We start from the raw sequence: 21,928 nt of genomic DNA, 5'->3' as shown, positions 1-21,928 counted from the left end.
TGTTAAAAGAAACACGTTTATAACAGTACAGCATTTAAGTTATTCAAATAAATAAATAAATTATTATTTAAGAAAAGTTATCATGATTCTCCTATATTATTAATACAAATATCTCATTAAATTGGAGTAATACAAAACAAATTTCTACATCCGTCAAGACCACCCAAAAAGGCTCTGCCGCCTCCAAAATTATGATTCAACCGGTCGACCCAGTTTTAAGCAAGCTCAGACACTCTCCACTGGAGGATGAAACTTGACAGAAGCAGTAAATGAATAAAATGGAGCGATGCAAATAACTCAGATGCCAAAGAAGAAAATAATAAATAACCTCATTAAGAATCAATAATGAGACTGAAAAGAAGAAAATAAGAATCTATTCTATTTTGTCTGTGCTTGCTTAAATTTCACTTCTATATGAGTTCCATATATCATCATCCTTATCATCATCAGTTTCTTCATACTTTAAATCAACATCAATATCTCCGTTATCTGCTTCCCCACCTTCAACTGGAACATCCTCCGGTTTAAATTTTGCTACTCCCTCCTGCAAACACAATAATATAACATGAATGAGCAAGAGTTACAAGACATTCAATGCGGAATGCTCTATTTTGCTCTGTACTAATCGCATGACCATAAAAGAGATCATCATTTCATGTTTGAATTACATGCTTTACAGTTAAGCCACTCCTAAGCATCCAGAGCAAACTGTTGTTACAGGTTTTGCTTAAACAATGGCACAGAGACATTCAATCCCTAAAAGTTACCATACTATGAGAAGTAACAAAGGTTTAAGCATGGAGTGACAGATAACGGGAAAGTCGGTGGAAAGAAAAAAGCATACAGTAGTAGTTTCAGGAGTCAAGTCTTCCTCATCATGCATTACACCAGCTGACTCATCTTCATTAGATTCCTCTTTAGCCTGGCCATCAACTTTTTTCAGCATCTCGATCACCCTTTCAAAATGAGAATGATCTACAGGAGAAGTTCTTATTATTACATCATTTGCAGTCAATACTTAGTGAAGCTTCTGATTATTAAAAAGCTTAAATTTGTCTCAAATAGAGAGAGAGAGAGAGAGAGAGCAGATTTTCACCTTTGGCACGATTTGCCAGTGCCTCAGAGAGTCTCAGTGGGTGTTGACGTTCTTCCTTCTTATATTTCAACTTGATTTGGTGACGTGACTTTTCAGGAAAAAGTTGTTGTATCATTGAAAGATCACTCCCAAACTGCTGAACAGCCTAAAACACATTAGGGAAATATTAGCTGAAAATATTTTAGAACTTGAGGAAGACTGGAAAAAGCATTAAGCAAAAAAGTGAAGTCTTAATAAATACAATCAATGAAATACAGAAAACTCTCAAAGCAGGTTTTAACTATCAAATTTGCATCTGATATCAGAAGGCCAAGAAGTTCATCCAGTTTCAGATGACAACACCTAACAAAAAAGCAAGAAAGCTCCTTAAGAGTATGACTACTCATCCATTACAACTTCTCAAAACTTTGCATCATCTATACACTAGAAGAACTCGCAAGAGTTAATGCATCCAGTCAGAACCAAGTCTGCTTTATGTATCGCTGGTAAAAACTCTCTCCTGAATCTTGTAGCTACAATAACCGCACCATACCATACATGAGAGGGCAATATTCATCCACTAATGTTTGGCGAATTATTCTGATATTCTAAAAATAATCATCAACAACATCTCAGCTTGGCCAGAACATTTAGGTTGAGTAATATCATAAAGAAAACACAAAACAAGCGCTAAACCTCCCAATGGACCTGGAAGGCTCGTTATGAATCAAAGTCACAGGAAATAAAAGACAAGTCACACTCCTTCCTACAACCTATAAATATTTTTGTGAAATGGAAAAAGCATGACAATCTGCAAGTCAATACTTTTTCTAATAGAAAGAGACTCTGAGAGAGAGAGAGAGAGAGAGACTGTACAAAATTACCAGCGCACCTCATAAAACAACTCTGTCTCCTGCTTTGACCATCTTGATCTGGGCTCTTTCTTCATAAATGACTGGTAATTTAACAGGAAGGAACTTGACTGAAACTTATAATTTGCTCGATTATCAGTAGATTCTGAAGTAAAAATCTCCTCTGTTTGAGAATCTTCTTCTCGGGAAGCGAATTCAGTACTGAGCAACATAAAAAGAAGTAAAAACAATGGTCCACATGATTTGAAAATTGACTAACAGAATCACCACATTTGTAATTATGATGCATAACACCATCAAGAAAAATTAAATTGTCTGAGTTGGTCTATGATTCGAAATAGAGAATTCGCCTCCCACCAGGTATCTAAATCTAGAAAGGCAATTTTGTTGAAACAAGCATGCTCATCATGAACACCATCCTTTTCCGTTGTAACATATATGAAACTAAAAATAAGGGCAGGCAAGTTTGTGGCCTGGAAGCAGATGTTCTTCGGATAAAATTCCTGTGTACATCTGTTATTCAAAGGAAAAGATAACCAACCTCAAATCTTTTTTGTTAAGTTAGAAAATTTTTCGTCATATTTTATTTTTTTCAACATTCTCCATTAACGCTAATAATAAACTGCAGTCATATAAACGTAAAATAATTAAATCCAGTGGCAAGTGATTAATGTTATGGGCTAACAAATGCAAGCAAACCAAGTACATGATGTATATCAATCAGATATTGTGATCCAAATGGCCCTATTTAGGGGCAAAAAGTACAATACATCAATCATCTCTCTTTATTTTACGTTCTGTTGCTTTTTACGCCGTTTTATGTTAAGTATGTCTATAATTTTGTTTTGCATTTTTATTGATCTAGTCAGCAGTTATGTAGTCTGATTAAGTGCTTAAATTTTTATTGTTTGAAAACTTGTGTTATCCAGGAAACAGATATCCTAAGATAAGCAGTTACTCGCCTCTCCCTGTACGGCCTCTATCAAGGAATAAAAATAAGCAGATGAAGTTTGGAAGTTTCTCCTATAATTTTGTTTTGCATTTATATTGATCTAGTCAGCAGTTATGTAGTTAATTAAGTGCTTGAATTTTTCTTGTTTAAAAACTTTTTGTTATCCAGGACGCAGAATCCTAACACAAGTGGTTAGTCACCTCTCCCAGTAAGGCCTCTATCAAGGAATAAAAATAAGCAGATAAATTTTGGAAAGTTTCTTGAGTACGTAAACGTTTTGAGTGCAGTCCACTCTCTCTTAATGAGCCTAAATCATTTTAGAAGCTTGGGGCAGAAAAGAAGTTGTACGCTACCGAGATTATTGAGAGAAGATTCTGTGAATGTTCCTAATTAGTGATTTCAATCTATAATTTTCTTTTTTAACCAACATAAACGTGTATAACTATGTAAAATGTATATCAATAATACACACTAAAAAAACTCATTCTTCACTCTTATTTGTCTCTATTTTCTTGATCCAGACCATGAATTACATTGTACCAGGGCTTGTGTCCATGACTGCTGCTTGAAAGCATGATATTCTGCTCTCTTCTTCCTGGAATAACAAGTGATAATCAGTGTTATGCCCACCTGCATTTTTTAAAGTCGGATTCCGAAGGCTTTGTGCAACAGGAAGAAGAGAGCATGAATGGCTATGTGCACCAATTGTTTGTCAGAGGATGAAAAGCACATAGTGCACTAGTTACAAGTCTTGCTGCAGCTGAGGAACACAATGATCGCGACCTAAAGAAGAGACGTGACTGCAGAATAGAAGCTCAATGTGAAGTGGTGTCGATAAGTGCAGCTCTTTGTATGTACCTGAACCACAGCTTGTGCATCGTCATCTTCAATGAGAGAGGCAGTGTGAAAAAGCAGGTGTGCTGCCCTTTGCATCCAAGGGGAAAAATATGACATTGTTTTGTTTTTGCTGAAGTTCACTTAGAAGAGAGAGGTAAATTTGTCCGTTTGGATTAACTTTAAGAAAAATGGCAAAAGATATAGATGTTGGTAGGGTTAACCTGTTGAGTGAAAATCATTCTTCACAAATTACTCCTATAAAACTTAATGAAACCAACAATTTTTCTTGGTCAAGATCTTACCTTTTGTTCATCCAAGCCTCTGGATGTAAGGATAAAAAAACGGGAGACAAACCTAAACCAACCAATGGTGATCCTATGCTCAATCAGAAGGAATCTGAAAACTCTCTTATTATGTCTTAACTAATTAATTCAATGCAACCATAGATTCTCCATGGGTACCTGCTGCTTACTAGAGCCCATAATTTGGAGTCTAGCCTCCAAATGTATTCTTAAATTAGTAATGATGAGCAGATTTACGGAGTGAAAAATAAGGTCTATGTGACTAGATAGGAGAAATGGCCATTCCTTAATACATAGCAGAATTGAGTGGATTACGGTAGGAAGTAGACTCCTATGAAGACTTTCAAGTAGCTTATCTAGATGATGCCTCAAAGTTTCAGAAGTTAACTATAGAGTATAACCCAAGCCGAGTTTAAGTTCTTGGTAAGGAATGGCTTATTCTTATGTTTGGCAGGAAGAAAGCTGTAAGAGTGTAATGTCTCAAACTGATGGGTTAGTTGTTGGGAGACTTTAAGTTCTTGGTAAGGAATGGCTTATTCTTATGTTTGGCAGGAAGAAAGCTGTAAGAGTGTAATGTCTCAAACTGATGGGTTAGTTGTTGGTGTCTCCCGTGAACAGCCTAAAAATGGTAACCGAGTAAATTGAGACACACAAGAGAGTTCTTGGAAGCTTCATGGCCAACTAACCCAAGGTTGTCGAGGTAGGGGAAATGGTAAGGCAAGACCACAAGCAAATTTTTATGACTATAGAAACACCAATAACTGGTGAAGCATCAAATGTTAGAAATTCTTCCAAGGAAGAGATACAAATCACATTTTTTGTCTAAGTTTAATTCTCATACAGCCACTACTGCAACTTCCAACTTTGTTAAATCAGGTATTGCCTTTCTTGCTTAACTCAAAATAATTGAGTGGATTATGGTAGGAAGTAGACTCCTATGAAGACTTCCAAGTAGCTTATCCAGATGATGCCTCAAAGTTTCAGAAGTTAACTATGGAGTATGACCCAAGCCGAGTTTAAGTTCTTGGTAAGGAATGGCTTATTCTTGTGTTCAGCAGGAAGAAAGTTGTAGGAGTGTAATATCTCAAACTGATGAGTTAGTTGTTGGTGTCTCCAGTGAACAGCCTAAAAATAGTAACCAAGTAAATCAAGACACATGAGAGTTCTTGGAAGCTTAATGGCCAACTAACCCAAGGTTGTGGAGGTAGGGAAAATGGTACAGCAAGACCACAACCAAATTTTTATGACTATAGAAACACCATAACTGGTGAAGCATCAAATGTTAGAAATTCTTCTAATGAAGAGATACAAATAAAATTTTTGGCAAAGTTTAATTCTCAAATAGCCACTATTGCAACTTCCAACTTTGTTAAATCAGGTATTGCGTTTCTCGCTTATCTCAAAAATAATTCGTAGTTATAGATTCAGGAACTTCAACCCATATGACAGGCTCTTCAAAATTATTTGAAACCTATACTTCGTGCTCAAGTAATGATAAAGTCCACAGTGCAGACAAATCACTATCCTACATCACCAGTACGAGTTCCATTACTTGCACTCCTTGCATTACACTTTCATCCATCCTTAATGTTCCTGACTTTCCTGATAGCCTTCTGTCTACTAGTGTAATTACAGTTTACCTTAACTGTAAAGCTCAGTGTTATCCTTCTTGTTGCGGTTTTTAGGAACTGAAAACAGAAAAAGCAATGAGCTACCAGTGACTACAAGACGCCTCTATGTATTGGTGGAAAGTAACTTCTCACTGGTTTCTCAACACAACCAAGCCATGATAAATGCCCCTGGGTCTGACAACCAACAAGCGATCCAACTTCTTCGGCAATTAGGTCATCCCTCTTTTTTTCTGAAAAACTTTATCCTAGCATGTTTAGACCTTGTAAATCTGAGCCATTGATTTGTGATGCCTATAAATTTAAAAAGCACGGCTTAATGAAAATTTAATAAACCTTGGAGATTCTTCACAAATCATTCTTCCTTGGAAATGACTGCAAACTTCCTGGTTGCCCTGACATCAATGAGGAATTTATTAAGGAAACCTGGGTACCCTGGGTCTCATTATAGCTTTCACCTCTACATTTGGGATGATGCCTTCAGATGTTTTTTTGAGGCTATTAATTCTAGGTGGATTTTATTCCCCATCAGCCCATCTTTTGTGTTTGAGGACAAGCACATTTCCGAGGGAGATAAATGTTATGTACTAAAACTACTTACAAGGCCTAAAAGGCTTTTCTGTGAGGGAATAAAGATATCAAGAGAAGGTTCACACACATTTTTCTAATACTTTACTCTTGGAGATCATCTAGTTCTCTCTAAACAAGTCCAGATCACTTTAGTGAACATAGTGCCAAAAGAAAGTTGCAGAAATTACAGTCTGCAAATCCTCTTTCCAATTTCTCAAATCCAAACTATGATCAGATCCTAAATTAGGGACATTATCGATTAAGCATTAATTAATGCTATCAGATATGTGAAATGGGATTCTTCAGATCATCCTCCATAGCACTGACCAATGCTGTTAAAAAGCCACCTCAATGCCAATATAGACCTATTCATGAGCACTTACACAACAATTTATTAAAGAAATGGAAACAATGAAAATTGTTTTACAAGTTAAGCATGGAATGGATGAGTAGGGAAATTACAAAGAACATTTAGATTTTCTTTGAAATGATAACTTAAAATACAAAAGCCATGAAAAGATTTTAAATACGAAAAATCAAACCTTTTATTTGCTGAAGGAACTTGTGATGCTTTTGCCTCTTTTTTCTACGGTGAAAGGACAGATGCAAGTCAACAAAGATTTTTCACAATTTACAAATTAGAAAAGATAAGGAAAAAAAAAAGATATAAGCCATGCCAAAAGGCCAAAAAAAGAGCACATACCACCAATTGTTCCCTATGCTCGGCAAGGAGAATCATATCCTTAAAAGGCAAAAATCTCATTTCCTCCTCAGGTGTTTCAAGCAAAGTTTGGTCCACTAGCAAGAGAGATTGCATTAGAATAAATAATAATGTCTTATTAAACCCACAATACTTGATGCCAAAAAAAGTTGCAGGGACTAACATTTTCTCCTTCGACGAGTTGAACAAGAGAACTTCTTTGGGGGCTCTTGACTTGATTGATCTGGTGCTTCATTCACTTTTTCACGCTTTCGGACTGGTTTTTCCTTCTCAGTTGCAGGTTTCTTTGATTTTCTCCCACTTTTTTGTGATTTTCCTTCTACTGTGTATTCACTATTATTATCTTCATTTACATCAGAATTACCAGGACCTTCAGCTGGATCCTCAGGCTCATCAATCCATTCACGAGCACTTACCCGCTTCCTTAGCTGACTTGAAGTTTTGCCATCTTCAGGATGCTCAGTAGTCAAGGAAGATTTTCCAGACTTTTGCGAAAGGCCTGAGACTGCGGAAGCTTTTCTTTTCTTATTTTCTGAGCTCTGAGAATGCTCAATAAGAAACAAAAGATGTTGCAAGACAAATTAACATAACTAACAAAAGTGATTTGATTATGTTAACCAATTAATACAATAGAAAACTTTTACCAAAATATTACCAGTTCTTCAGATGTTTCAGGAACATTCTCTGAATGCAACAAATCCCCAAATACAGCACCGTCTGAGTGAGAAGTATCCTTTCTCAATTCTTCATTAGTTGGGAGTTCAGAGGTAGTAATATCTTGGTTAGTATGAGCATCAAAGCTCATGGATGTGTAATCAAGAATATCATCAGTTTGAAAAGCAGGAATTGAGCCTTCATCAATGCATTCCATTTCAGAAGGAACAGATTGAGAATTTGGTGGATGCATATTACATGTAACTGCATCAGCTTGAGGGATGTTAGCACCAGCTTTCTCTTCTCCAGTTTGTAGCTTAGACTTAAGCTTCGGTTTAGGTTGGAACTTTCCAGTACGTCGACCTATATCAACAAAATAAATGAAAATAAAAAAAATACTTCCAAATCCGATACAGAATAAAGAGAAAATAATTACACACCTGCTGCAGTGGGAATCTCAGACATAATATCTAAAGGTTCTAGGTCCACAAAAGCCCCAGCTTCCTGAAAGTAACCAAAATTTTTATTAAATTTATTCAAGTTAAATTATAACATAAAAATTTACCACGAATTGTAACAAGTATCGTTACCTCCATTTGCAAAATCGAATTGTCACTATGAAGATTTCCATCACTGGAATTTGTCCATATTATCGGGTCTTGAATCACAAGAGATGGTGCTTCTCCTTGATGAGCCGGTAACTCTCTACTAGAAAGAAAGTCTCCCGCATCAGTATTTACAGCACAGGACACTGGTAACCCGTTATCAGGTTGGGTACCAACATCAGCGTCTTGCAACTTGGTTTTATTACTCACTGCCAATAATTAATAGTAATAATTCAGCGTAGTGCTTAGATTCAAATGAGATTTCTCCAACAGGTCAGAAGAAAGTTCCACATCACCTGTCCCACTACTAGACTGCCTGAGGAAATCATCCAGACATTCCAAACCAGAAAATATATCTGCATTCTGAAAATAATAACTTGTCAAAACGTGAGATAAAGAATTAACAGAATCAAAGTAATATATGATTGTTTTACCTCTCCTGTGGATCTTCCGAAGCTAGAGTGTGGATCACCACAAGTATCTCCAGTACCTAAAGATCTAACGAACTGCATTTTATCAGAGATATTAGGGACTGAAGTAAAAGGCTCTTCTGTTACAACATTTGAATGGGACGAATGAACTTCTCCACTTGTTCCTTGCCTAAGCACAGGCTTGGCCCTAGGTCGAAACTTGCCACCAGCCCTAGCTGCCACATATTTAATAAAACTACTCAGCTCCTTTAAGAAAGAACAATATTTGGTCAACAATCAATGACCAGAATGCTAAATGAAAAAATAAATCCAGATCAAGCTCTAATGATCCACCTAAACCCAATACAGAGTTTAAACTTGTATTTGATCAAAGTATCACTTACCATTGGCTGCAGCAGGCTCTGAAAATATATCGTCTATATCCATGGAGTTTGGCTATACAGGCAGAGTTGTCTGGTCTGGTAGCAGTCTATGAGCAGCAAGTAAAAGCTAATCAGAAAAGAGAATGACAACTGTACTTGATCAAAGTATCACTTTCGGAACCACAAGCTGCTAACTCTTGGAAACTAGGGAAACAAAGAAAATATAAACATGAAGAGTTCCAATATTTTTCCAATTTCAATTAGCATTGCTTTATTCAATTAAACCAAAAATTGTCATGATTTACATTGAAAAACTAACTACAAAACACTACAATGGAAACTAAGTCTATAGGAATTCTTTCAAATTTTTGTATATCCTTTTGACATTTTGCAAAAAATAAGGCCAATCAGAACTACATCCCAACCCAGCTATATTATAATTTTGTTACAGACTCTGCTAGTTCATTACAACTCCACAAATACAAAATAAAATAGTTGATTCTTTTACCAAAAACCCAAAAGCTTCTCCTCAAGTGCAAAAGGTGTTTCTCATAAAGATCTTGAAAAACAAGAAGAAATCATGAAACAAAAATGGATGGTTAAAACTCTCCGTTTAATCATTACCCCTTGCCACAGCACGCTACTTAATCTTGTATTTGAGCACAAAAACAAATAAAATCAATTTTATGTGCACTTAGACATGCATGATAAAAAGGTCATGCTCTCACGGTAAGCTCCATTACTTTACCAATCAACCTATGTCCAATCAACAAGAAGGGCCCAATAAGGAGCAGACACATAAAAGTACACGAGATTTGAGATAATTTGAAGAACTTCAACATCCATGAACTCATTGTCTAGGTAATTGTGAGATACATGATAATGAAACCTTCAAATCCTAAAATACAGATTTGTATAACCAAAACCCAAGAGACAAACAAAAAACCTGTAGTTCTCTCATCATCTTATGTTGCTGTTCTCTCAGTATCCAAAAAAAAAAAGCAAAGTCCTGATTAGTGCCCATAAGAGCAAAATCACATGCACATACACTTACTGCTATAGCAACTTAATCTGCTCTGGAAAATGAAATTAAAGAAAAGAAATCGAGACAACGTTTATCTTGTTATAGCAGGATTAAGTACCAAACCATGCACAGGACTGAAGGAAAAAAGTGAATTTGGAAAATTGGTATAACATGCACCTAACTTGCAGCGTACTAAAGGGACAAAAATGCAGTTTAATATGTCTTACTTCACATTCATGGTTCAACCCAAAACCCATGAAAACAATTAAAAAGATGTCTTTAATGAAAAATAGATATTATTAGATAAAGACAGAGAAAGTACATTAAAGGAGAACTAGAGATCCACCAAAATAAAAAGAAGCTAAAAAGATAAAGGGAAAAAAAAATAATATAGAACAAAATATATATATATATATATATATATATATAGAACCCCAGTCTAATCTCTTTCCAGAGTAGATAAAGATATATCACTCTGAAACCATGTGCCTTATAGCCCAAAGTGAGACCAAAGAGATCATCTTATTCCATAGAAATATTGGAGGTTAAAAATGATCCTTAAAGAGTGTTGCATTTCTCTCCATAGTATTTACAAGAAAATTTGATAGATAAAAATAACAATGATAATGAAACAAGAAGAGAAACACGTGTACGAAAAATGTCACTTCCTCTTATGCCAAAGACACAAATGTGGGTCACAAAAGATATGCACAATTCATGAGACATTTAAGAATATGTATACAGATCAAATGGTCCATAAATAAAAACTAATAAGAGGAAAAAATCATGACCAGTATTATCAGTAATAAAGTGGGTTGATGTTGGTTGTCTCTACTTATCTGGATTGTTTCATGATTTGAACCTATCTGGAGGAAGGGTGAGAAAAGAAGCCATCTATGGAAGGGTGCTACCTTTGGAGGTTGTAGACGTTGTGACTGGAATGGAACAATACGATTTTTGAAGACTGTATATCCACAACCCAAGTTCTATGGGAGCACGTGACATTTCTGACCTCCTTATGCGCTAAGGCCAGCAGGCAATTTACTAATACATCTATTTATCTGTTACGTAAATACTGGGGGCCCCACATACATTGACTTTCGTTGGGTTCAGATGTAACTATGTTTCAGAGTTCTACTAGAAAGCTTTAGGAAAATACTCTATTCTCCAAAATTGTACTTAATAATATTTTTTGTACAATCCATAGACACATACACAGATATACATTATTTAAAAAAGAATTGTTTTTTAGAAATATTAAAAGAAATTGGTATTTCGCGATGCACAATTAATTTAGGACATCCATATACAAAGGGAAAATAATGAAAAGAGCAAACAAAAAGAGATGCATCCCCACATGCGTATATAAACACACGAACATATACAATTTGAAAACTATGAGCTATAGGGCACAAAAGAAAATTATTGACAGAACTCAACCAAATTAAACATGCGTAACTAAAAAATGAAAATATTTATTAACTATGTAAGTTTCATGACCAAGAGATTAAAGTATATAAATGTGGGTTGTGACTTTTTCTTTTACGAAAGGTAAATGTGTCTCATGACTAAGAGATGAGCAGATATAAATTTGTGAATGTACACACACATAGGAACCAAACAAAAAGCATTTAAACTTTAAAGTTGACTCGTGTATTGTATCATAAGCTTTAATAAATCAGTGACCACTGCACCATGCCTGTTAATCATCCTCAATCTCCAATAAAATATGCAAACCTTCATTATCCCATCAAAAAATCCAATCTAAGTAAGCCATTAAGAAAGGAAACAGATTACAGCAGCCATCCATATACAAGCAGTAGAATATAACAATCAAATACAGAAATTAATGCAGATTCCATTCTCATAATTTTCTTGTCAATATCATAAATTCATGCAAGAGAGCAGTATCAAAAACTCAAAACTCAATATGCTCAACACCATTGCCCTATCAACTGATACTCAAACATAATATCAAAACTCTAAACCTGATCAAAACCATCACAAATATCTAAGCCCACTTCAAAGCTAAACATCTCAAATCTAGCATGGACCTGAAACTAAACAATACAGCAAGTGTCATGAAATACAACGTTAACACAAGATTCCAAGTAAAAACAGATTACACACTTAAGCTAGAGTGATCTTATCAGTGTATGCACAAACCTACCTGAATAGAGTCCTTACATCCGAAAAATATTCAGTAGAACAATTATTGGGAGAAACTCATTTCAAACTTGATAGTTAACAAAATATTAGAATATGAATAGTAGATTGATCATTTCCATAAGCTTAAAAGCCTTTAGAAAAAATAATTATCCAATCAATTATTTTGCATTGTGTTAGGACAGAAATCTAAATTTCAAATCTTGACTGTTCTACTATTTCTATCAGTTAATTCTTAACACAAACTATGATGGGCCTGTGTTTGTTAAATGCTTGTAGCATGGAAGGTCATCACTCGGTGATGTATATTAGAACACAAATAATATATCCATCTTTTCCATCAGCTTAAGTTTTTATAAGCTACAGATATTTATATTTCAAACATCGTTGTTAGAGCTTTCTGTTAATCTGTTAATTAATTTCAACACAATCCTTTGTTGATCATTGTTGATTAACAGAAAATATATTGGGTCTTAATGCATGCCCTCGTCCACTTGAGCATGAAGGGATACAGTACAAGTAAAAGATAAAAATTGAGTAGCTTCATGTAAACTTAAAGCTTTCAAGAACACGGGTTAATCAATCAATTATTTCACACCATGCAGAATACAAGGGTTATCAGAGGGTAGGCACAATCTGTTATGAATAAGATGAAGAGAGAAAGAGAGAGAGGAACCAAAGTTCTTAATTAGATAAATGCATTCAGATTATGAAGAAGCGTTTAAAAAAAACTAAATGAATTAAACAAAATTAATTGCAAAAGAACACAATCGAGCTACCAATTCGTTTCACTTACCCAGAAAATAGCATTAACGAATACAATAAATCAATAAATAAATGTTTACACATATCGATTATATACCTACTCGATATGCCGGAAACAAAATAAGCCAAAAGAGTTACCCGCTGCTGCTTGTGGCAATGGTGATGGTAGCAAGACGTGCAGTTTCACCCGGTGGCTAAACGGGATTGATCGACGATTACTGAGGGACCTCAAGATGGATCTCCAGCGGCTCCTTGATGTGCGCGGAGAAAGAGGGGATAACTGCACAAAAGGGAGAAAGGGAAAGAAAGAAGAAGAGAGAGGAGATTGGTGCTCGGCGTTGAAAAGGAGAAGAAAAAGAAGAGGGAAAGTGGTGAAGGGGATGAAGAGAGGAGTGGAAAGTTTCCTCCTTTTTTGAATTAAAAAGAAATATAGAGGAGGAGAAAAAGTGGCGCGCTTGCTCTGCTGCACGCCCTGTAATGGTGGGACTGAAACTTTGGCTGTCTTTCGTCTTTCCGGGAACTCCACGATGCAGAATTTATTTTGATTTATATTTTTCCTCTTCACGTTCCTTTTTTGAATGCATTTATTATTTGGGTATATATATTCTATATTTTTAATGGGCTGAAAATTGGATTTTTTGGTGGGCCCAAATGGGTAGGAATTTAAATATAAAAACTCTTGGACTTTAATATTAATATTTAAATTAAAGAAAAATTAGATATATATTCTTAATATTTAAAAATAAATACAATTGAATTCAATATTTTATATTAAATATATATATATATATATAGCTAGGTTCTTCATTTATCTTGGCATTAATGATCACAAACATTAATAAAAATTGATAACTTGTCTTTTATTAATATAATAAATTATTACAATACCTTTAAAAATAAATTATTACAATAATACTTCTAATATATTTAGTTGTAATTAACGCACATTTATTAAAAGAAAATAACCTGAAATATCCAATATATTTTTCTCTTTGTACCAATATATTTTAGCTCCAAAGTTTTATTCAAAAGTATAGTCAATTAAAAATTATAACCGAGAAGTGTCTATTTTAACTATTTATTTTTTATAAATGAAAGTTTTTAAGAACTTATAGAAGTCAAACACCTTATACATTGTTGCAATGCATAACTATATAGATATATATATATACACTTTTTGTTGTGTTTTTAATTAAAATACATTATAAATCTATTAACAAATAAAAATATTACTCTGGTGATATTTACATATCCTACATCAATACAAGAACTATAGGTCACAAAAAAAAGTTTAACTACATAATCAGGAATTAAAACATTTGTGTAGGAGTAGTTTAAAATACTTAGTGATCATATCTACAATGAGTTAAGGGAGATATTCTATTAAAAATTTAAAGTGTGTACATAGTAGTAAAATTGGTCTTAGACTACCTTTGTATGTAAGAAGAGTCTTCCATTTCAACATGTATAGAAGTTTGCTCAACTTCACCAATCGTTGCCCGTTGGTTATCAATTTCTAAAATTGAACTTTTTGTTCTTGTTAATTGATATGCAACATGTACACAACAACAGTTGAGATATGCCACGGTCCAGGTGCCACTTATTGTTAAAGCTTGACATGCGATGCTAAAAATATGTAGATATCTTTCTGCTAGCCGGAGACAAGTAACTAAGAAAGCAATTGTTGAGACACAACCCGATATTAAAAATAAGCCAACAAATGGCTTTGGGCCTAAATTTGAAGCAATGCTGATAATTGTTGAAGATGTGCAATTGGAAGATGAAAGTATATCTTCTAGTTCCTTCATTTTTCCACTCTCAGTTACTTGTAGGATTGCTTGAGAAATGTCATATGCTAAAAGAGAACCTTTTGGAAATGCCTATCATAATTAAACAAACCAAATAAAGATTTATAAGAATGTTAAATAAAATTTCTAGTGAATATTGATATATGATACCAACCACTCTTTAACTGGATGATTGTATTTTTATGTCTAGCAAGGATTTGAGTTTAAAGTCTTAAATTGTTCATCTGGTGTGTCGTCTTTAAAATGTTATATTACCATCAATTGTGTTATAATTGATGCATAATTACTATCTAAAAATATTTATACACGATGAAAGGAAAATACTCACAAAACCAAAACCTCCAGTCTCATAGGATGGTCCTGCAATGGTGTAGCCGTCACAATTTCTAGCAAGAAAGACTTTTGCATGAGGAGTAACAAAGAAAGCCGCTTTAATTTGACCAGTCTCAAAAGCTCTAGGATATTCATCTATAGAATAAAACTTCTTGATATTGTGGGGCTTAAAGTCCAAAACTTTTTCCAAGTACTTCCAAATGAATGAATTCCCATTGCAACCAACTGGTGCATTTGTTCTTCGAAGTGTTTCTATGTCTAAAATAGAGGGTTGGAGGCGAGATACAGTTAACATAGACGAGAGACTAGCTGTGAATGCTGCTGTCACTACAAGAATCACAAACAACCATGGTGCTAGCACTAACCTAGCCCAATTGCTTTTTAGTGGTTCGCCTGCGCAAGTTGTAAATAATACTAGGGGTTATATTAAGTTATATAGATATAGTTAAGTAAAATGCAATAAATGTATAGCTAATTGAACTTACTTTGGGCAAAGATGAGAACTGTGACACAAAACCAAATCATGGTGCCAAATCCTTTTAAATCTGAATTCTTTTCATGTTCAATTAACCAAATAACAAAGCCTATAAACATGTGCATTACTATCATTAATAGCCACATTTTAGTAGTAAAAGTCTTGGAAAACATCCATGTCTCGATTGGGTTCTCTTTTTTCCCTACTACTACCATCACAACTCTTGATTCCATGTACGGCTGCGAAAACTCTACATGTTGATACCTATCTGAGATTATTGAGATGTCACCTATTGCTCCGTCTAATACCTGGTATGAGTGAAGTTAATTAATTAACGATCAAAATCTGAAGAAAAATGCATGAGATTAGAGTATGTGTACCTTTTGAGAGACTTGTTGGATAATGTCATCATATGAATCATTGGATGGAACAAAATCATAAGACAAGTGATAAGATAGACGATTGACAACTGCTTCAAACACTTGAATTGAAAACCCAGTGGCATGGGTTGACCTATTCTCGTTCTTGTCTTGGCTAACACTCACAAATTGATAAAAAGCACTCTTTGTTGGAATTCCTATCTTTAATCTTGTATCTCTGTCATTGCAACTCCAACCCTTTGGATCTATCATTTGTATGCCACCTGGCCAATAAATAGGACCCAATTTTTTTATAGAATTTTCATCGATATTCTTTGCCCCTTTTTCTTTGTGGAAACCAAATTCTGGTGACCAAAATGCTATTTTATTGTAGCTTTTTCCTACCACATTAATGATTTCAAATGTGGGGGATTGTGCTAACATGCCATTTTTAAATCTTATATTTCCACTCAGGCCCTCAAAATTAATAGATAGTAATTGTTTCAGACTATCATGTGATTTCTCCTTGGCTTTAGCTACCGCCCACATTGCATCATAAGCTCGTAATGCAAAAATACTAGGGTTTAAATACTCTTCCTTTGGATATTTTAACTCGTACTTTTTTCGAAACTTAGTCTTAAATTCTCTATAAGACCTAGTAGAGTCTATAAAGCTGGTTTTAAAGCCAAGTATGCCCTGCATGTTGTACAATATAGAGGACTCGATAGATTCAAGAAGACTTGTTACTTCATCTGTGATGATCCATACATAGTCTTTTTCTACCATTTGCATTTGTTTTGCCTTCTCAAAAAGCAAGATAGCAAACTCTAAAGAAGATCGTAGAATAATAAAAATCCTATTGCTCTTGCTTTTTAACTTCTTAAGCTCTCTTTCTATGGCAATATTTTTCGGGTCAGAGAGAGATAAAGGTGGGAAGGTTAAATGTGTGTCAATCTCTGAATCAACTTTACGAAGTGAATCCGAAAGGAGGATCAAGAGACCAGAATCAATAGAGAGACCATCTTGTTGTTGGTAGATTGTTGTCACCTTTCGCCACTTGAAGTTGCCAACAATGGCAGCTAAACATTGCATGTGAATAGATACATCATTGGAAAATTGGAGGAATAAAGGAGATGGATTTGGCATTAAGTGTGGGGTTGTGGGAAGTGAAGTTAAAGAGATGATCGGGATATCTTCAGTGGTACTATCTAAATTGTAGATTAGGGCTGCTTCTGGCATTGTTATGGTTCCGATGATGACTTGTACATGGTTTCTACCGATCAGTTGAATTGCTGTAGATAGCACATATATCACAATTAAGATATTTTAATTTTCAATTTTGTATTAATATAAAAATCATAACAAGTCATGTGTATATGTCTTAGCGTCTTTTTTATGTGTGTGTGTGTATTTATGTGTTTATATATGTGTAAACATGATGCTTGGAGGTGCTACATTTAATTCAAATTAAGTAATTTTCTATTTAGGATATTTAAGGTAGCTGCTGAACAAAGATTAAAATTATAAAATAAAATTTTAATTTTTTAAAATTAAAACTCGTAAAATTTTTATTTAAAGTATTTAAGTTAACTGCTGAACAAAATTTAGAATTATAAAATAAAATTTTAATTTTTTAAAATTAAAAGCCGTAAAATGCACAATTTTTTATTTAGAGTATTTAAAGTTAACTGTTGAACAGAATTTAAAATTATAAAATAAAATTTTAATTTTTTAAAATTAAAAACTGTAAAATTTTTATTTAAAGTATTTAAATTAACTGCTGAACAGAATTTAAAATTATAAAATAAAATTTTAATTTTTTAAAATTAAAAGCCGTAAAATACACAATTTTTTATTTAGGGTATTTGAAGTAGTCCAAATTACTAATGGCTGTTGACTTTTGTTTTCTGTTAACATATTTTGCTGTTTTTTTTAAGGCTGCTGCATATTTCATAAATTATGTGAATTACTTCTGTTAAGCCACAGTTTTTTCTTTAGCTATGAAAATGATGGTATTTTTTGAATTAATTTTTAATTTTTTTAATATCACGTAATATATATATATATATATATTTTAATCTTAAGTAAGAGTCGGAATATCTAATATTTACTTTTGCATATGTGAACTAGTATAACTTCATCTAAACTAGACATTTATTTTTTATTCATTTAATGATAAAAAGGGTATAAACTAATTAGTATCAACTATTAACTTACTATTAGAGCAAAAATATTCTCTGAGTCAGATTTTAATTACCAGCTGAAGCTGCACTAGCTGGAGTGCCAAGCGGATCAGCAAACTTGAGACGGAGGTAATCAGAAAGATTCGAGCGATAAAAAGCTTTTATTGCAATTTTCATGGCGATCTTCTGCTCCTTTCCGACTCGGGTGCCAGCATAACGAATAACCCCACCGACATTCTCAATGGTGTTGTTCTTGCTACACCACGAGCACCCGTCTAACTCGTCTCTTTGTTTTGCCTGATCAGCTTTTGGCTGCAGCGACAACAAGAAAAGCAACAAAAACCACCATCGCACACCAGACATTTGGTTTAGTTTCTGATTTAAATTAAGCTTGACAAAGTGAGAAACTAGATGAAATAATAAGACTATAAGTAGCTTATATATAGTTAATTAGTTATTATAAGTACATGGTGATTTTTGTCAAACAAAAAAAGAAAAATATTACTATAAAAAGTGTATGAAAGTTAGGAGGAAATTTCTCAAGGCAGTTCTTCTTGACGTGGATTTAAGATTACATAGTTTTTTTAGTTTCAGTTTCAGTCTTTGCTCTGATTTGAAAAATATATGGTATATGACTTGGTCCAAGTCGTACTGAAACTTACTTAAAATTTTTCCAAGTTAACCAAAAAAGAAATTAACACAAGCTTTGACTCGTACAATCTACTTTAAAAAGAAAATTATATACTGTGTAGTAGAAAATACAATAGAAAGTTGACATAGTTAGCAAAAAAATGAAAGAAAAATAACGAGTCTTTTTTGTTAATGCTTAATTTTATATTATAAAATGACAAAAAATATATATATATATATATTAACAGATAAGTACTACAGGTGGAAAATGTATTAATAAAACTATTGTCTAGAGAGTTATATATATCCATTTTATTTTATAAATATATATATATATATCAACTGCATGAATAGCCACTGGCCACATCCAAAATTACTCTAGGCGTTGCTTGTGCATGGAATATGTAATTTCTCATACATATATATATATATGTATATATTTTTTTATTCTTCGTTCCAAAATTCTTGCTAGATCCGTAGCATCTTCCCAAAAGTCAAACCATACCAAGTCAAATCATACCGTATGATTTACTATATATGTTAAATATATATTTGAATAGCTGCATGTTTCCTCCGAGCAGAAAGCCTTACAATATAATAATAATAATATATATATATATATATATATATATGATTGTAACAAATTCTAAGGAACGTCGGAGAAAAAACAAAAACAAAAAAAAAAAAAAAAGAGAAGTACTGATTATAGAAATTTGAATATATGAAATATTGACTGGAACGGAATATGCCTCTCTCTACTTACGAGTGATCTCCTCCACTTCCATATTCAAGTGCTGAATAAGATTTAGTCCATACAAAAACCAATTGGAAATAGTAATTGACTGTTTTTTTTTATATTACTGAAAGCTGTTTGGTCGGTTAATTTACTTTTGTTTATCACTTGACTTGTATGCATACATGTTTGCATAACATTAATTATATAATTTGAAGATTGTCTAAAGTCTAAACTTGCCAATGAAGTTTCACCATAAATTTCAGTCGTTGCCTACCAAAATGAATGCTGTATATTATCAAAATGATAGCTACTGATAAATAATAATAATAATAATAATAAATTTGAAAGAATATTTTTTTCTAAATACAAATAAATTAATCAATCGTTATTGCGTATTCAATCAATCTTTAATGGGTCTACTTATGATATTCCACTGTTTAATTTAATTATGAGTGTTTTGTGACCCCGAATGATTTATGATATTTTGAAGTGTTTTTATTTTTAATGAATTAAAAAAAATACGTTTGATGTTTAATATATTGTAACTATCTTAATTAAGATAATTTATTTTACATGAATATTTTTTTTTTGGTATAAAAACGTATATAATACGAGTACGGAAAATTTAAACTATTCAAGAAACAGACTAAGACAAAGAGATCACAACCTCAGATCCTTTTAAGCCTTGGAAGCCACAGTCTAGGTCTCATAGAACGTGGAAGACAAGGCAAGGCTCGTATAAAGAAGGAAACTCACGGCTTAATCCATTTAAGTAAAAGAAAAAATCCAAGTCAAGTTAAATTAAGTCCATATGGAGAAAGGTATATGATGGATCCACTCCAAGGTGTACTTGGAGTATATGGATAGAATATCACTATATCTTGGGCCAATAAACTTAAGAGAGATTGTGAAGTTTATGTTAAGGGATGGATTCACGAAGAAGAAGGCTTTGGACTGAAATTAGAAGGTCTCAAAAGGTGAAAACTGAGCTTGTTAAACCAAGAGGATAGGCGACCAATAACTTGTCTTACACCTTATGGAAAACGTGCACCGAAGTGTCCTATAATCCAAGAGAATCCAATCATATTTTTTTTGTAAGAGGTATATATTGAATATACTAAATAATTCAACTTCTTTCTACTTGTTTTTTTTTTTATCCAAGTCTAACGAACAACATTAATTTTTTTTTTAATATGGTTTCCCAAACTCGGTCTCATTCTCTGGATTATCTCTTTTCTTCTTATTCTTTTTTTTCTCTACTCTTAATGAGTCAGTTCTCTCATTCTTTGTTTCTTGAATTCTTCTCTTAAACCATGAGTCCAATTTCATTATTTTAGTTTTTGTCATCTCTTCTTTTCATTTTTGACCTTTTTATTTCCCATAGTTTCTAAAAAGGAAGTTTAATAAAATTATTCAAGTAAGTTAGTAGACAAAAGCTAAAAAGCCTAATAAAATTATACAAGGAGGCTAGTAGGCAAAATTCATGAAAATTAAAGAAGACAAACATTGGATAAACCAACATTAAGGATGTTTAGCTCAAGAAGAAACAAAGTAGGAATATAAGGGGTTTTGTTCATGCGAAGCAAAAGAAAGTGGAAGAGCAACAATTTAGAGAAATTTTATTTTTACTATTTAGAGAAATTTCGAGTATTCATAGAGCATATGAGAATACTTCGAGAAAAAAAAAAGAGAAATTACGATAAGAAAGGGTGGAGAAACTGATGATTAACAAAGAGAGTTGACAACGTGATTGTGAAGTTTTAGGTAACATAATAAATGACCTAAAGAAAGAAAACGATCAAATTCAATTTAAATTTGCTTAATCCTCGATCTATATAATGTTTCAATCTTTATTTACTGTATAATCCAGTTATGGACTAACGAATACTCATAATTGATTTAAATAAAAATTAAAATTAACAATCAATATAAGAATAAATAAGAAAATTAAAAAATAAAATCCAGAATTAATCTAAGAACACTCAAAGGAACTTTCTTACAATAACTACATTGGAAATGATATCTTTCTGTCTAGTTTATGTTATATCTTACCTATTAATTTTTTTTAATGTAAACATTTAAGGTTAATTTTGAAATAAATTCAAAATTTTGGGTCAATGCATTGTTTTAATTATATGTTTAAAATTTGCGGAAATATAACTTTACTGTTGTAATACCCGAAATTAATTTGTAAAATTCAAAATTTATGTACAAAATTTAATTTTTAATTTTATAAATTATTATTTAATGTAAAATTACAAAAAAAATAGGTGGATGATGAAATTGAAAATAATTTTGGGAGAAATTGGTGAAAATTTAGGTTCTGGGTGATATTTTTGAAAGAAAAATTAGAAATTGTGGGTCAAAACGTAATTTAACAAAATGTACTACGTAGGACGCCCAATTAGCAGCCCCGACGAACCAAAGCGCGCCGCGTGGT

At 33.1% G+C, this 21,928-nt stretch overlaps 2 protein-coding genes across 5 annotated transcripts; both read right to left on the bottom strand.

Moving 5' to 3' along the window:
- Positions 1-39: 39 nt before the first annotated feature.
- On the bottom strand, positions 40-13,544 carry LOC110820090 (Homeodomain-like superfamily protein). Of its 4 annotated transcripts, none has more exons than XM_088217183.1 (14): positions 13,062-13,541; positions 9,031-9,116; positions 8,651-8,862; positions 8,513-8,579; positions 8,202-8,425; positions 8,052-8,115; positions 7,613-7,974; positions 7,121-7,505; positions 6,940-7,034; positions 6,779-6,822; positions 1,968-2,148; positions 1,097-1,241; positions 845-975; positions 40-544 (listed from the first exon to the last, which is right to left on the bottom strand). In XM_088217183.1, exons 2-14 carry the CDS (start codon positions 9,071-9,073, stop codon positions 398-400), a joined length of 2,100 nt encoding a protein of 699 aa, XP_088073309.1. In that variant the 5' UTR covers positions 9,074-9,116; positions 13,062-13,541; the 3' UTR covers positions 40-397. The 4 variants fall into 4 exon arrangements, 3 of the variants coding, with proteins under 3 accessions (XP_088073309.1, XP_088073306.1, XP_088073311.1); XM_088217180.1 differs by having other exon boundaries at positions 13,103-13,541; XM_088217185.1 differs by having other exon boundaries at positions 7,121-7,496; positions 13,103-13,541.
- Positions 13,545-14,202: 658 nt separating this feature from the next.
- On the bottom strand, positions 14,203-18,521 carry LOC110820220 (glutamate receptor 2.7-like). Its single transcript, XM_088217164.1, has 5 exons — positions 18,197-18,521; positions 15,961-17,231; positions 15,591-15,888; positions 15,101-15,498; positions 14,203-14,844 (listed from the first exon to the last, which is right to left on the bottom strand). Exons 1-5 carry the CDS (start codon positions 18,483-18,485, stop codon positions 14,392-14,394), a joined length of 2,709 nt encoding a protein of 902 aa, XP_088073290.1. The 5' UTR covers positions 18,486-18,521; the 3' UTR covers positions 14,203-14,391.
- Between the last annotated feature and the right edge of the window lie 3,407 nt (positions 18,522-21,928).

The sequence above is a fragment of the Carica papaya genome, chromosome 1 (assembly GCF_054855325.1).
Source record: "Carica papaya isolate Zhongbai chromosome 1, ASM5485532v1, whole genome shotgun sequence".
In the NCBI taxonomy this organism is placed as follows: Eukaryota; Viridiplantae; Streptophyta; class Magnoliopsida; order Brassicales; family Caricaceae; genus Carica; species Carica papaya.
Note: the sequence above shows the minus strand (reverse complement) of the source record. Positions and strands in the feature narration are given on the sequence as shown.

Excerpts from the sequence above, each read along its gene's own strand:
- LOC110820090 (XM_088217183.1), bottom strand. The coding sequence starts at position 9,073 with ATGGATATAGACGATATATTTTCAGAGCCTGCTGCAGCCAATG. Across the intron at positions 6,823-6,939 it reads AGCATAGGGAACAATTGGTG|AAAAAAGAGGCAAAAGCATC; the intron begins GTATGTGCTCTT and ends CTTTCACCGTAG. Across the intron at positions 545-844 it reads TGACTCCTGAAACTACTACT|GAGGGAGTAGCAAAATTTAA; the intron begins GTATGCTTTTTT and ends TTGTGTTTGCAG.
- LOC110820220 (XM_088217164.1), bottom strand. The coding sequence starts at position 18,485 with ATGTCTGGTGTGCGATGGTGGTTTTTGTTGCTTTTCTTGTTGTCGCTG. Across the intron at positions 15,889-15,960 it reads TCCAACAAGTCTCTCAAAAG|GTATTAGACGGAGCAATAGG; the intron begins GTACACATACTC and ends CACTCATACCAG. Across the intron at positions 14,845-15,100 it reads AGACTGGAGGTTTTGGTTTT|GCATTTCCAAAAGGTTCTCT; the intron begins GTGAGTATTTTC and ends TAATTATGATAG.